This window comes from Salmo salar, chromosome ssa09 (assembly GCF_905237065.1).
Source record: "Salmo salar chromosome ssa09, Ssal_v3.1, whole genome shotgun sequence".
Classification (NCBI taxonomy): domain Eukaryota; kingdom Metazoa; phylum Chordata; class Actinopteri; order Salmoniformes; family Salmonidae; genus Salmo; species Salmo salar.
In genome coordinates this window covers 72,915,841-72,930,568 of record NC_059450.1, presented here as the reverse complement: position 1 = coordinate 72,930,568, position 14,728 = coordinate 72,915,841, and the positions used below count along the sequence as shown (strand labels likewise).

The following is a 14,728-nucleotide window of genomic DNA, read 5'->3' as shown; positions in this document are numbered from 1 at the left end:
AGTTCTGGCCTGGTTTAGATCTTATCTGTCGGAAAGATATCAGTTTGTCTCTGTGAATGGTTTGTCCTCTGACAAATCAACTGTACATTTCGGTGTTCCTCAAGGTTCCGTTTTAGGACCATTATTGTTTTCACTATAAATTTTACCTCTTGGGGATGTCATTCGAAAACATAATGTTAATTTTCACTGCTATGCGGATGACACACAGCTGTACATTTCAATGAAACATGGTGAAGCCCGTGTCTCAGACATAAGGAAGTGGATGGCTGCAAACGTTCTACTTTTAAACTCGGACAAAACAGAGATGCTTGTTCTAGGTCCCAAGAAACAAAGAGATCTTCTGTTGAATCTGACAATTAATCTGGATGGTTGTACAGTCGTCTCAAATAAAATTGTGAAGGACCTCGGTGTTACTCTGGACCCTGATTTCTCTTTTGAAGAACATATCAAGACTGTTTCAAGGACAGCTTTTTTCCATCTACCAGCCCAGGGCTGTGAAGGTGGACGGAAAGGCTGGAGCAACGAACCGCCCATGCTGTCTCTGCCTGGCCGGTTTCCCCTCCCTCCACTGGGATTCTCTGCCTCTACCCCTATTTCAGGGGCTGAGTCACTGGCTTACTGGTGTTCTTCCATGCCGTCCCTGGGAGGGGTGCGTCACTTGAGTGGGTTGAGTCACTGACGTGGTCTTCCTGTCTGGGTTGGCGCCCCCCCTTGGGTTGTGCCGTGGCGGAGATCTTTGTGGGCTATACTCAGCCTTGTCTCGGGATGGTAGGTTGGTGGTTGGAGATATCCCTCCAATGGTGTGGGGGCTGTGCTTTGGCAAAGTGGGTGGGGTTATATCCTACCTGTTTGGCCCTGTCTGGGGGTTTCATCGGTTGGGGCCACAGTGTCTCCTGACCCCTCCTGTGTCAGCCTCCAGTATTTATGCTGCAGTAGTTTATGTGTCGGGGGGCTAGGGTCAGTCTGTCACATCTGGAGTATTTCTCTTGTCTTTTCCGGTGTCCTGTGTGAATTTAAATATGCTCTTTCTAATTCTCTCTCTCTTTCTCTCTTTCTTTCTTTCTCTCTCTCGGAGGACCTGAGCCCTAGGACCATGCCTCAGGACTACCTGGCTTGATGACTCCTTGCTGTCCCCAGTTCACCTGGCCGTGCTGCTGCTCCAGTTCCAACTGTTCTGCCTGCGGCTATGGAACCCTGACCTGTTCACCGGACGTGTTACCTGTCCCAGACCTGCTGTCCCAGACCTGCTGGAACCCTGACCTGTTCACCGGACGTGCTGCCTGTCCCAGACCTGCTGTTTTCAACTCTCTAGAGACAGCAGGAACGGTAGAGATACTCTCAAAGATCGGCTATGAAAAAGCCAACTGACACTTACTCTTGTGTTACTGACTTGTTGCACCCTCGACAACTACTATGATTATTATTATTATTTGACCATGCTGGTCATTTATGAACATTTCAACATCTTGGCCATGTGCTGTTATAATCTCTACCCGGCACAGCCAGAAGAGGACTGGCCACCCCTCATAGCCTGGTTCCTTTCTAGGTTTCTTCCTAGGTTTTGGCCTTTCTAGGGAGTTTTTCCTAGCCACCGTGCTTCTACACCTGCATTGCTTGCTGTTTGGGGTTTTAGGCTGGGTTTCTGTACAGCACTTTGAGATATCAGTTGATGTAAGAAGGGCTTTATAAATACATTTGATTTGATTTGATTTTGATGAATGAATTTAAAAGTTCAAAAATGGTTGTAGCAATTGCAGATTACCCCTTTCATTAATATAATGTATTGCAATGCTATATATATACAGCTTTCTTTTCAACTCTATCACTATCTAACTGGCACTGTATTCTGTGTTATTTTGTCATCACAGGTCACCTTCTGATGAACCAGAGGATACCTCAGTCAACAGATGACTCTACTGACGACCAGGAAGCCACCAAATCCACAAACTGATATCGCTTTTCTCAAACCAATATCCAACGCGTGTGTTAACTTCAGCAAACGTACCTGTCATTTCTGAAACACAACTAGGCCTTATGTGCTGTCTGAGAGTTAGTCATCTTTGTTATGTGATCTGTTCCATTATTATATTGAAGGTGTACTTTATGTGATTCATTCTTTATTATGAAAGGCAACAAGCTCTCCTATTCCATCATGTCTGCTCCTTTTCCATCTTTCTCCCTCTGTTTGTGACTGAATGGTGCCCCCTGGTGGAGATACAGCAGGTAGACCACGTATACAGATCTACTGTCTTTACACTATACAGATACTGTATGTCTAGATACATACTGTGCCATGCCTGATCACATTGGTCATGCCTTGCCACAATAGGCCATGTGTTTCATTCAGTTCTCTAAATGGTTCATTGTCCTTGTATTCGCTCACAATAACACATATCTAGGTCATGGTGTTCCCTGCTGGTTTGAAAGAGCATTTTTGCATTTACTTTGACTTTATGTACGTGTTTTGCTTACATAACTAATGTTGTGGTCTCTGTGTATTTAATGGACTTTTATTGATCCAGTGATCGGAAAGAGGGATGCTGACATGGAGGAGAATGTGTGGGGATTAGAGGGTGGTGAGGATGGGCTATGTATTGGGGGAGGTGAGGATGGGCGAGGGATTGGGGGAGGTTGAGGATGGGCGAGGGATTGGGGGAGGTTGAGGATGGGCGAGGGATAAGAGGGATGTGAGGATGGGCAAGGGATTGGGTGGAGGTGAGGATGGGCAAAGGATTAGAGGGAGGTGGGGTTTGGGCCAGGGACTGGGGGGAGGTGCGGATGTGCAAGGGATGGGAGGAGGTGAGGATGGGCGAGGGATTGGGGGGACGTTAGGATGAGACAGGGGGACGTGAGGATGGGACAGGGATTAGAGGGAGGTGAGGATGGGTGAGGGATTGGGGAGTTGAACAGTATGTTTATGGGGAGGAGGTAGGCATGATGAGAGGAGAAGAACATTGTACCACGCAGAAGAAGGCCCATGGCTCACAGAGCTGCTGGAGGAACACGTTGTGTAATGATGTGTGTAATACTGTAGGTGTGTAATACTGTCTAATACTGTAGGTGTGTAATACTGTGTAATACTGTAGGTGTGTAATACTGTGTAATACTGTAGGTGTGTAATACTGTGTAATACTGTAGGTGTGTAATACTGTGTAATACTGTAGGTGTGCAATACTGTGTAATACTGTAGGTGTGTAATACTGTGTAATACTGTAGGTGTGTAATACTGTGTAATACAGGTGTTCCCTCTGAGGCCCAGGTGAAGAGGCTTGACTAGGCCTCAATAAGGTCAAGACTTGGATTATGTCCTGAAGGGAAATGCAGTTTAGCAGCCCTCGTCATTATGAATGTGGTGGCCGTTAGTTTATTAGATCATGAGAAGAATGCCTGTTTGTTCATGCATCCTATGGAACGCAACAATGCTTCAGATTCATCCGGACCATGAAATCTACTAAACAACACCCCAGCATTTTATACCAGGCTATGGTTTCTATTCATAGACACATCTTGTCTGGTGATATTTTAGTGGGTGTGAAACGTTGTATGCCTGTATTTTTCAAGCTGATACAGTAACTCCAGCCCTGCTACACCGTCCCTATGGTTCTCCTGCCCCTCCTGTCGGACAGAAGGTTACACTCCAGTTCCAGAAGCGTCTTGCCTCCATGGAGACCGTTTCCTTATTAAGATAATTATTTTCAATCTGTGGCACCCGCCGACCTAATTACTCTTCTGGATCCGGCCGATACTCATCTGTTGACATTCGGAACTCGTTCTCTGGGATTTTAAAAGAAAAAGTGCATGGAGAGGGGGGTGAAGAATGTTTGGCAGATTTCGTCCAGGTGTGGCATTTAAGCTCCCAGCCCAGTCCCACTGTCTTTACTTAAAATTATATTCTGTTTGTTCAGTTAAGGAACCTCGACTATTCTCTGCGGGCAAATGGAAATGCATGCACTCCAATGGGCATGTACTGGCATTTTACTATGTTTATTCCTTGCCACAGCTGACCGTGGCAGAAAGCTTGCCCCGGTGTTAGTGCGCCTGGCAACTTTTTCACCCTAAAACTATTTCCTAACTTTAAAGTGGATGTGTGACCGATGCTGATTGACATTGAAAAGGTGCCTCGATCAATTTAACCCATCATCAGAATGAAACCTGTTTGGGGGAAGCTGGTGATGTCATGAGCATCATCGGCTCAACAGGGCAGGATCCGTACTTGATATATTAGGAAGAAGAGCAAATTATGAGAAAAAAAACTTTATTCTCAGAAATGTATATACAATATATGTGTTAGGAGATGACTGTTTAAGCATTTGTGGATCACCTGCATCACAAATGCAGTTTGCATATCTACAGGTATATTCCTACATATTCTTACAATTCGTCCGTTTTAGATGAATAAACGCAACCTGGTTATTTGTGTCCGTTTTTGTAAACGTTCAAAAATAGAATTGATATTTATAACAATGTGCAAAGCGCTGTCCAATCTTAGGCTGTTTGGATGTTTCTCATCATTTTTCTTTGCTCCAGGCTGATTGTCAAATCAATAAATAATAATAATAACAATAATAAATGTAATCAATTGAAAAACAGACTGTGGAAAACATGTGGCAGTAATGTATACAAAATAACAATGGCCAACAGTGGCAGATCTTAAAACGGTTTAAAGATCACTCTTCTTGGATTCATTCATCCATCTCCCTCGTTAGCATGGAGGTCGAAAGTTGATTTATTAATTCCTCCGTTGTACACATTTAATTCATTCAGTCATGAATTAATCCCTTTTCATTGAACTCTCTGTCCTTAGTACGTTTCCTATGTTTACAGACCATAGGGCTCATTCATTCATTCATTCATTCATTCATTCATTCATTCATTCATTCATTCATTCATATCATAGTGGCTACTCACTCATTCCCTCTCTCAGAGTCCCATTATTAATCGTTATACAGGTCATTGTTGATGACAGCTGCTGCTGCGTCTGTCCGGGGCTCGTAGTTGTGGATGAAACGTCTCTTCTTGCCGAAGGTGGAGAAGGAGTTGTGGACGTCCAGCTCGCTGCGGTGGTGGGTGGCTGCTGGCCTCAGGGTGCACAGGGCCGACGGCGTGCCAGGGATGTACACGTTGTGTTGGTAGTCTGAAGGTGGTTGGGGGTGAGGATGAGGATGGGGGTGAGGGGGGAGTGGAGGTTGCTGAGGCTGCTGGGGTTGGGGTTGGGGCTGTTGCTGGGGTGGAGGGGTGCACCGAGGGGTCCAGGAGCGAGGAGGTGGCCCAGTGGCAGGAGGAGACATATTGTAGTCTATAGAAGAAAAAACATAATGTTGATTAATATACTGAAAGACTGAAATCAAGGATAGTACAGACACACACATAAACGCTGTGGAAGTGGTGCATATGTCATATAACATAAAACAATTCAATAAGGGAAAGCTGCACACTCTAGGAGCTCAGATGCAAAAATATCGGCTCAACAGGGCAGGATCCATACTTGATATACATGCTGTCTTCATCAGGGTATAACATACCTGCTCATTGTCTGTTTGCTATTATCCAGGGAGAGCCATTAGCTCTCTCTCTGTATTGTGTGTGTGTGTGTGTGTGTGTGTGTGTGTGTGTGTGTGTGTGTGTGTGTGTGTGTGTGTGTGTGTGTGTGTTTCAAGCCCAGGCCCTCATGTACCCCTCATGTGGGTGCCCCAGGTCCAGTACTGGCCCGTCATGGGTGTCATGTAGTTCTCTGGGTCTGCAAGCATGGCCTTCCTCATCAGAGTGCTGTCCATGTTGATAGCGTTATAGCTGCGGAGGATATAGATCCATCCATGAAGAATCACATAATATGTTCTGGCATGACCACACACCAGCCATTCATTAATAACATTCTGTCTCGAGGACCGGTATGCTGAGGTAGTTGGAAGTGTACATGTCAAAGGTGATTGTTACCTTTTCACAGAGGACTTCTGGTTCTTTGGGAGGGTCCAGTCTATGTTTGGTTGTTTGAGCTATAGATTAAGAGAGAAAATAAGATCTTAAAACCACGTCTAAAAACCTTGTTAAAGAGATGAGCTTCGACACGAATAGTGATTCAATGTTTTCTCAGTAAATATCAGTAGAGTTCTATTCATTTCCATATTCTACATTATATTCATGTCACTTTAAAGGACCAGTGCAGTCAGAAACGTGATGTTCCCTGTGTTGTATATATATTTCCACACTATGAGGTTGGAATAATACTGTGAAATTGTGAAAATGATGATGATGCCCTTTTAGTGTAAGAGCTTGTTTGAAACGACTGCCTGATATTTCAGCCTGTTCTGGTGGGATGGTTTTTGGCCTGCCTGTTGACATTACCATGTGATAAATTAGTTAATAGACCAATAAGAGAGTTCCAAACCTCTCTACTAATAACATCTAGTTTTTAGTTTTCCCCTCCTCACTCAGACCACTCCCACAGTCCTAGCTAGATTATTGCTTGAGAAATTGCTCTTTGCTAAAAAGCTATTTTTGTCTCCTTTTGACCATTTTAATTTAAACAATCACAGTAAGGTACTTAATTGTAACCCAGAAATGACGTGATATTGAAATAAAAACGGCTGAATTGGACATTTATGGAACGGACGTCTAAATGAATTCGACAAATGATATTTTTTCCATAGAGCTTGACTGCCTCCCTGTGGTCTTTTTTCAGACCGCAGCAAGGATGTGCGTCGTGCGTTGAGCAATGACTCGCCTGTCATTTACTTCGCTTTCATCCACTGCAGCACAACACAGCAGGGGAGGGGGACGGCACTACAGAGTGATATGTATTCCGGGAATAAGTCTCATAGTGTGGATTCCATGCTCTATTAATTCACTATTATTAGAATCGGTATTGAAAATACATTCCACGCCAGCTCTACACAAAAACCTATTAGAACCCAACAGGGATGAAACGAAAACACGATTTTAATATTCAAAGGAAACCTTGACACTCAGGAAATTAATACAATTATACACGTAATTGTTTTTTGTGTTTTATGTATCATTTTTTTACATGAATATTGCCCTGATTCTCCGAGAAGATCAGCTTTTAATTATGTCTTGCTGAGAGGCGAGAAAAGTTGTGCCGTCCTTGCAGCTTTACCTAGTTATCTAGGTCATCTCAGCTGATCAGTCTGTTTCACAGAACAGTTGACCTGTGTGTAGGAGAGGCCTAATCTGTCTCCTCTTTCACCTTCAATTTATGTCTTTTTTATCACCCTGCTGAGATTACACTAGGCCGACATGTTGGTCTACATACACCATTGATATGGTTGACAATAGGCTATATAACCATCCCACTGTTTAGTTGGTAAGTCTTTGAGCTGGTATCGTGTCATCCGCCGATCCGCGGCATGCTGTGCACCCATCCAATTGACTCATGTGGGAGAGTGACTCTCGGCGAACACTGGGGTGATTTAAGGGAACCAATGAACGTCATCAAGGACACCAAGCCCCTGGAGGGACATAGCTACGAGCAGAACAATCAGCATGACCTCGAATCAAGGTCTTTATATGGCCAGAGGTGTTCCTGCTATGAATGGGACTGACATTTTTAGTCTTCAGTCTATACGGAGATGGGATATTCTAGGAAGAAAAGTGTCCCTTTATCCGTCACTGTCTGCTTACATCGTACCAGATAATAGAAATGCACAATGGGCAATACGCACACATCACGTTCACGGTTTGCCGGTCACATCTAGTGACTCCGACAACAGCAGTCTCGCCTTCCTCTCTCTCTCTCTCTCTCTGTCCCTCCCTCGGTCCCTCGGTCCCCCCACCCCCACCCACCCTTCCTTCGCTCAGGACAAAACACGGATCTACATCTCTCTCCTCGCCGGGGCAATCTACAGGCGTTCCACGTCCCAGCCAGGGCCATGCCCCCCTCATCCCCCCTACCTCTTCTCCTCCCCAGTACCCCAGAAACCAGCCCTTTGCCATTTTTCATCAATAATGGACGCGACCCCCTTTCGTATGCATCGCGTTGTGTGCAGTATAACGGCTCGACCGTGACTGTGCCCTTGAGGCATAGTTAGTGAGGTGATCTGTCCAAACAAATGAGAGGTGGACGATTCTCCAGAACGGTCGTTGACAGCATACTTTAGCCCAGAAAAGCGGAGTTCTATTTCCGAGATGGCCTGTCATTCACCTTGTCTGTCAGCCGTTAACCTTGTACTTATGGTAAAAACTCTATTCGCAGACACTACTATAAATCAATTCCAACTGGTGGTTTGTGAAGGAAAAGTATGGGCGATGTCTCTCTCGTCGTAAATGTGATAAGCAGGAGACAGAACATGCAATGACATTGATTGTATGCTACCACACCAATACGCAAGCATACAAACGTTACGGGATTTCTCATGTATTATATTACTCGGAAAATGTTTTCAAATGAACAATGGACAAATGATGATCATAGACAGCTCAAATAGCTTAGAAACCAAAATGGATTAGGGATCGATGTATAAGCATCGAAACAAACAGGACTGAGGTTTATTCATCTCCGTTGCTCTGTGAAACGGATATTTCTGGCAGACGGTTCTGTTCTGCGCGCGACGAGAGAGACATAAGCTCCACAACACACGTTCAGTGTAAAATATACTGTGGTTCTTGTTTCATATTTCTTTCATAGCCTCTGTGAATAGAATATCCACTCTCTTATTATAAAACCAAAACATTTCATCACGTCATTACTGTAGGTCTATAACTAAGGTATAAACACTAACAGGAATGGGAAATAAAAATGTGTAGGTTGCATTAGTAGAGAATTTTACTCAGCCTGATGAATATTGACGTCTGAATATTGTGTCGTTCAAGTTCACTCAGATACAGTCACACTGCCGCATGTATGATTTCGCCTTTATTAGATAGAATGTGAAGTACTTGATTATGTTTTAAACAAAAATGGGCATTAACACACAGTATATGTGAAAGTATAAGTGAAAGGGCTAAATGAATTCTATAAATTCTAACACATTCACTCTCACGTTACCTCATTCGGAGTGGTGGCTCCGGAATTGTTATTCACGGATGCGCTCCGGTTGTGCGCGCTCCAAGCAAAGTTGTCAGCCCCCTTCGTCTCGTTGTTCCTCGAGGTACTGCTGGGGCTGCACGGCTTCAGGAACATAAAGTCACTCTTAGCTGACTCGGGGGTCAGACACACTTTATAGCAGTAAGCTTGGGACAGAGTACCGTTGCCGTTTACCTCCATGCAGTTGGTAGGCACTTTAGCCCCGGTGGAGATTTGCAGGTTCAGGTTAGATTTTTTGAATACCTCGGGGGGTGGCTCTGGCTGGAAGCCCCCGCAGCAGCAGCAGACGAAGGGAGGGAGGCTGTACCCGCTGAGGGTGTCTCTGTCCTTGTAACATTTGACCGCAGCCAGCACAATAATAGCCACAAGGAAGATTAGCGAGATAGTGCTCAGTGACACGATCAAGTAGAGGGCGAGGTTGGAGGGGGGCTGCGGGCTCAGAGTGAGGTCGCCGAAATCAGACAGGGACTCGGGCACGTTCTCGACCACGGAGAGGAGGATGGAGACGGTGGCGGAGAGAGGCGGCTGGCCGTTGTCCTTGACCAGGATGACGAGTCTCTGCCTCGTAGCGTCCTTATCCACGAGCCGGCGAATTGTCCTGATTTCTCCTGTGTAGAGCGCGACACTGAACAGCCCCGGGTCCGTAGCCTGGAGCACCTGGTAGGAGAGGCGGGAGTTCTGTCCTGCGTCCGCATCTAGAGCAGTGATCTTGATGACTAGGTACCCCGCATCCACTGACCTCGGGACCACCTCTGTCGTTACAGTCCCGTTCTTGGGCAAGGGGGACACGATGACCGGAGAGTTGTCGTTCTGGTCCAATACGAACACATTTACTGTGACATTGCTGCTGAGTGGGGGGAAACCGGCGTCCTGCGCCTGCACCAGTATCTGAAAGTTCCTTAGCTGCTCGTAGTCAAAGGAGCGCAGCGCGTAGATGTTTCCGTTGTCCGAGTTGATGGAGACGTAAGTGGACACGGGCATGCCATGGATCTGACCCTCTAGAATCGAGTAGGACAGATAGGCGTTCTGATTAGAATCGGGATCGAAAGCAGTGACTGAGCAAATGGATGCGCCCGGGGCGTTATTCTCAGTCACATAAACTGTGTATGATGGCTGGGCGAAGCGCGGGGGGTTATCGTTAATGTCAGACACTTTGACTAGGATGGTTTTCCTCGTGGAGAGCGACGGGGAGCCCAGGTCCCGGGCCGTGAGGGTGATGTTGTACTCGGAGAAGGCTTCTCTGTCGAGAAACTCGCTAGTCACCAGAGTGTAGTAGTTCTTAAAAGAGGAGTGCAGCTGGAAGGGGACGTTGCTGGGGATCTGGCAGTCCACATTCCCGTTCTCTCCCGAGTCCCGGTCCATGACGCTTATAACGGCTATCACCGTTCCCGGTGGTGCGTCCTCCTGGACAGGCGTGGAAACGGAGGTGAGGATGACTTCTGGCGCGTTGTCATTCACATCTAAGATATCCACCAGTACCTTACTGTGCACGGCCACTGCCGAGGGACCCCTGTCTTTAGCCTGCACATACAGCTCATACACACTCGCTTTCTCATAGTCCACAATCCCCTTCACACGGATCTCACCTGTGTACTGGTCTACGCTGAACAGCTCGCGCACTTTCAGAGGTGCGTGCCCACTGAATGCATAGGACACCTCCCCGTTCGCACCCTCGTCCAAATCAGTAGCATTTAGCTTCATCACTAATGTCCCTCTCGGTGCGTTTTCTACCAGGCTCGCCCGGTAAACAGACCGGTCGAAAACGGGCACGTTGTCGTTGGCATCCAGCACGGTGATGGTGATGAGAGCTGTGCCCGAGCGCTCAGGCGACCCCCCGTCCACGGACGTGAGGACCATCTCTTGCGTCTTCTGCTGCTCCCGGTCCAGTGGGGTCTCCAGCACGAGCTCGGCAAACTTGCTCCCATCATTACGCGTCTGGATGTTCAGCACAAAGTGTTCGTTGGAACTCAGCTGGTAGGAGCGGAGCGAGTTGGTGCCCACGTCCTGGTCCTGCGCACTTTCCAACGGGAACCGAGACCCGGGCGCCGCGGACTCTGTAATCTCCAGATTAAACTCGCTCCATGGGAAATTGGGAGAGTTGTCATTCACATCCAGAATCTCCACCTCCACTCGGTACAGTTCTAACGGATTCTCGATCACCACTTGCAAGTGCAAGAAGCAGGTCGGACTCCGTTCACACAGTTCCTCGCGGTCAATCTTCTCATTAACGAACAAAATACCGTTTTCCAGATTCACTTCTAAGTATTGTTTTTTGGCCCCGGATACAATCCGAAACCGACGAGAGGACAGCTTGGCTACATCCAAGCCCAGGTCCTCGGCGATATTACCGACAAAAGCTCCGTGCTCCAACTCCTCGGGGATAGAGTACCGAATCTGTGCGAGAACCAGGTCCACCACACAAGTGCACACCAGCAGGCACCCCACCAGCCCGGTTAACGGTGTCCACCGAGTGCTCACTAGCCTGTGCGCCATCTCAAACGCGCACCAGAAAATCGTCAAGAGTGAAAACAGCACAGAATGATTTTACCCGTCACTGACATTATGCACTTTATACAATGATTTGTCGATTTGTTTCCAGTTGTTGTAGAAACAAATAAAAAGGCAAAACTTCAGAGCAGATTGCTCCTTTGCGCACGTACAATATACTTTCATCAAATTATTGCACTTTAGAATAATCTAAAACAGGAAGGGAAACCTGGATGCGAGGAGTAAAGCGTCTCTGCTCCACGCGCGCAGTAGCAGTGTGTGAGCGGGGGAGGCTCGCACTATGATTTCCCAGTGTATTAGATATTCCGAGGAGCCGATGGGGAGGTGTGTCTGTGTGTGTGTGTGTGTGTGTGTGTGTGTGTGTGTGTGTGTGTGTGTGTGTGTGTGTGTGTGTGTGTGTGTGTGTGTGTGTGTGTGTGTGTGTGTGTGTGTTTAGGAGAAGTAGGGGTCCGTGGCTACGCCCAGCACTATATTGGAGGACGACGACATGAGAGCAGCGACGCTAATTACAGTAGCACGGTTAACCCTTTATCTTGCGCGGCTCCTCCGAGCGATTAGAGACGCGACAACAGCGTAGCTTCCATTCGAGACATCAGGGGCAGATTTGGATTAGGGGTAAATCACTTTTCATCGAGGGTGTCGTTTTCTAGTTATTCGCTGAGCAGCTGACGCAGATTTCAAAGGTCTCGTCCGGCACATGGTCCTTCAGGCCTTTCAATAAAACACTTTATAAAAACACAGTGATGGGAACACAACTATAACAACAACTAAAAAGGCTCTTCTTGCATTTTATAGCTATTGGCCACTGTAGGTCTACATAGGATTGCAAATAGGGTTTCTTTGAAAATGAATGCCCAAAATGACCCCATGGATTTATCATCATAGAGTATTTGGGGTTTACAAAAAGAATCCTTAATGGGTTATTCAATTTTAATGATTGTTTGTGAGCATCTATTTTCCAGCTAAAAATAATGAAGGCAAAAAAAGAGGCACTGGTACTCTCTGGTACAAACACGCATTACAACGGCTTGATCTGTATAGGCAGACCTGAACACGTATCAACTCAATCAACATAAAAGCAACTTCATAAAACCATAATCACACCGTTTAATCACAGGAAGGTATTACTGTTGGGATTATATCATAGTCACATTTTACATGATTATTTACAGGGATAATTGCGATCATTTTACGGAGATAACATAAAAACATGGCAAAAGACAGGAGGTTATTTGTACAGACAAGGCACAATCTTAGCCCAAGTAATTTGAACAGATGTAAATATGATGGAATAACTTTATAAGATTATGGAGATGGCAGTTTTGGCTCTGAAAAGACAAAGAGGAAAGCCCGGGACTCTTAAGAGTGTGGCACATGTTTGCTCAAATCTAATCCTACCCATTTAATCCTGGTCAGTCAGTCAGACATCAAAACACACACACACACACACACACACACACACACACACACACACACACACACACACACACACACACACACACACACACACACACACACACACACACACACACACACACACACACACACACATTAGGCATACAGAATCCCTCGGCGCGCTCGGCGTAGTCTCTTGACAGACTCAAGTCGCATTCCAATTAAACCCCGTGGCTCGAGCTCAAATTTCTCCACTTGAGCTGACGACACAGCCACGGAGACCAAAGAACATTTTCCCCGACACCCTCTCTTAGCGACGACCCCCTTCCCCCTTCACCCCCAGAGACCATCCACCCGCCTCTTCTTCTAGTGGAAAAAAGGGAAATCCGCGGGTTTAAACAACCAGAAAACACAATCTGCTCACAGACTTAACCTCCAGCAGATGGTTAAGCTTCTCCAGAAATGATTACATTTCTGAAAAAACACCAGTTCCATTGGTTTCCTCGTCTTTTTAATTAACGGAGTGGAGGATTAGTGTGTAGCTATCCGGGATCAACCGTTCCCCAACAGAAGAATACAAATGTTTTGTGATAAATAATCCCAAAACACTCCGTTGGATGCACCGACAGTCCTCGGTGCCTGTTACATTAACATGCATTACATGGCGCATTAAGATCGTTTCATCCGCCCTCGCCTCTCCTCGCATTCCCACTTGCATTGTCCGATGGCAAAAGCATCACGGCATTCTCTGAACTGCTCTCACACTAAACAATCACCTTAACCGTGACCCGGCCGAGCACACACAGAGGTCATTTCATTGCTTTCTCTGTCTCTACCGTTCCCTCTCCCTCCCTCACTCTCTCTCTCTCTCTCTCACACACACACACACACACACACACACACACACACACACACACACACACACAGAGAGGAGAGCTGAGAGAGGAGAGCTGAGAGAGGAGAGCTGAGAGAGGAGAGCTGATAGAGAGGCAGGAGAGAGAGCTGAGAGAGGAGAGCTGATAGAGAGGCAGGAGAGAGAGCTGAGAGAGGAGAGCTGAGAGAGGAGAGCTGATAGAGAGGCAGGAGAGAGAGCTGAGAGAGGAGAGCTGAGAGAGGAGAGCTGAGAGAGGAGAGCTGATAGAGAGGCAGGAGAGAGAGCTGAGAGAGGAGAGCTGAGAGAGGAGAGCTGATAGAGAGGCAGGAGAGAGAGCTGAGAGAGGAGAGCTGAGAGAGGAGAGCTGATAGAGAGGCAGGAGAGAGAGCTGAGAGACGTGGAGAGAGACGATAGGCGACAGTCCGGAGATAACTAACTACACCAAGAGTTGAACGGCAGTTCGTTCTTTTCTGTTGACATAGAGGCAAGATGTACCATCACTGAGTGGGCATGGAGTTCAATGAACAACAATCCGCAACAGCAACTATACGTGTTTTAAACATTACATGAAGCTGAAGATCATTTGTTTACAAAGACTTCTAGAACGACAAAAAAAGATGTAAATGTCTCTGTGGTCTTCTAGCCTCTCCCCCGTTGACAACCTCCCTCTGCTCAAGTCATGTTGTCCCATCTTGACTCTCTCGATCTGTTGGAGGCTTGAAACACACAACGTTCAACTCTGTCGGAAAGTCATAGTCCAGACCTGCTTTATCATATATCTGTGTTACTTTATTCTGGTTTGTGGAAGTTGAAAACGTTATTATTTAATTAGCCAAATGTCAGTAAAGTAGGCTATAAATCACTTGTCATGACATTACAAATGAATAAGAATATTAACTGAAAAGACTGAA

General features: G+C 46.3%; 1 protein-coding gene and 1 long non-coding RNA gene across 2 annotated transcripts; one reads left to right on the top strand and one right to left on the bottom strand.

The window, feature by feature from the left end:
• Nucleotides 1–1,255: 1,255 nt before the first annotated feature.
• LOC106611831 (uncharacterized) lies at nucleotides 1,256–4,413 on the top strand. Its single transcript, XR_001330169.2, has 2 exons — nucleotides 1,256–1,326; nucleotides 1,869–4,413. It is a non-coding gene; the product is annotated as an uncharacterized lncRNA (long non-coding RNA).
• Nucleotides 4,239–11,815, bottom strand: LOC106611827 (protocadherin beta-15). The gene is made up of 4 exons (XM_014212427.2): nucleotides 9,002–11,815; nucleotides 5,935–5,993; nucleotides 5,675–5,790; nucleotides 4,239–5,296 (listed from the first exon to the last, which is right to left on the bottom strand). The coding sequence occupies exons 1-4, from the start codon at nucleotides 11,531–11,533 to the stop codon at nucleotides 4,935–4,937; spliced, it is 3,069 nt and encodes a 1,022-aa protein (XP_014067902.1). The 5' UTR covers nucleotides 11,534–11,815; the 3' UTR covers nucleotides 4,239–4,934.
• Between the last annotated feature and the right edge of the window lie 2,913 nt (nucleotides 11,816–14,728).

Excerpts from the sequence above, each read along its gene's own strand:
- LOC106611827 (XM_014212427.2), bottom strand. The coding sequence starts at position 11,533 with ATGGCGCACAGGCTAGTGAGCACTCGGTGGACACCGTTAACCGGGCTG. Across the intron at positions 5,994-9,001 it reads GAGCCACCACTCCGAATGAG|CTCAAACAACCAAACATAGA; the intron begins GTAACGTGAGAG and ends CTTAATCTATAG. Across the intron at positions 5,297-5,674 it reads CTGGGGCACCCACATGAGGG|ACTACAATATGTCTCCTCCT; the intron begins GTACATGAGGGC and ends TTTCTTCTATAG.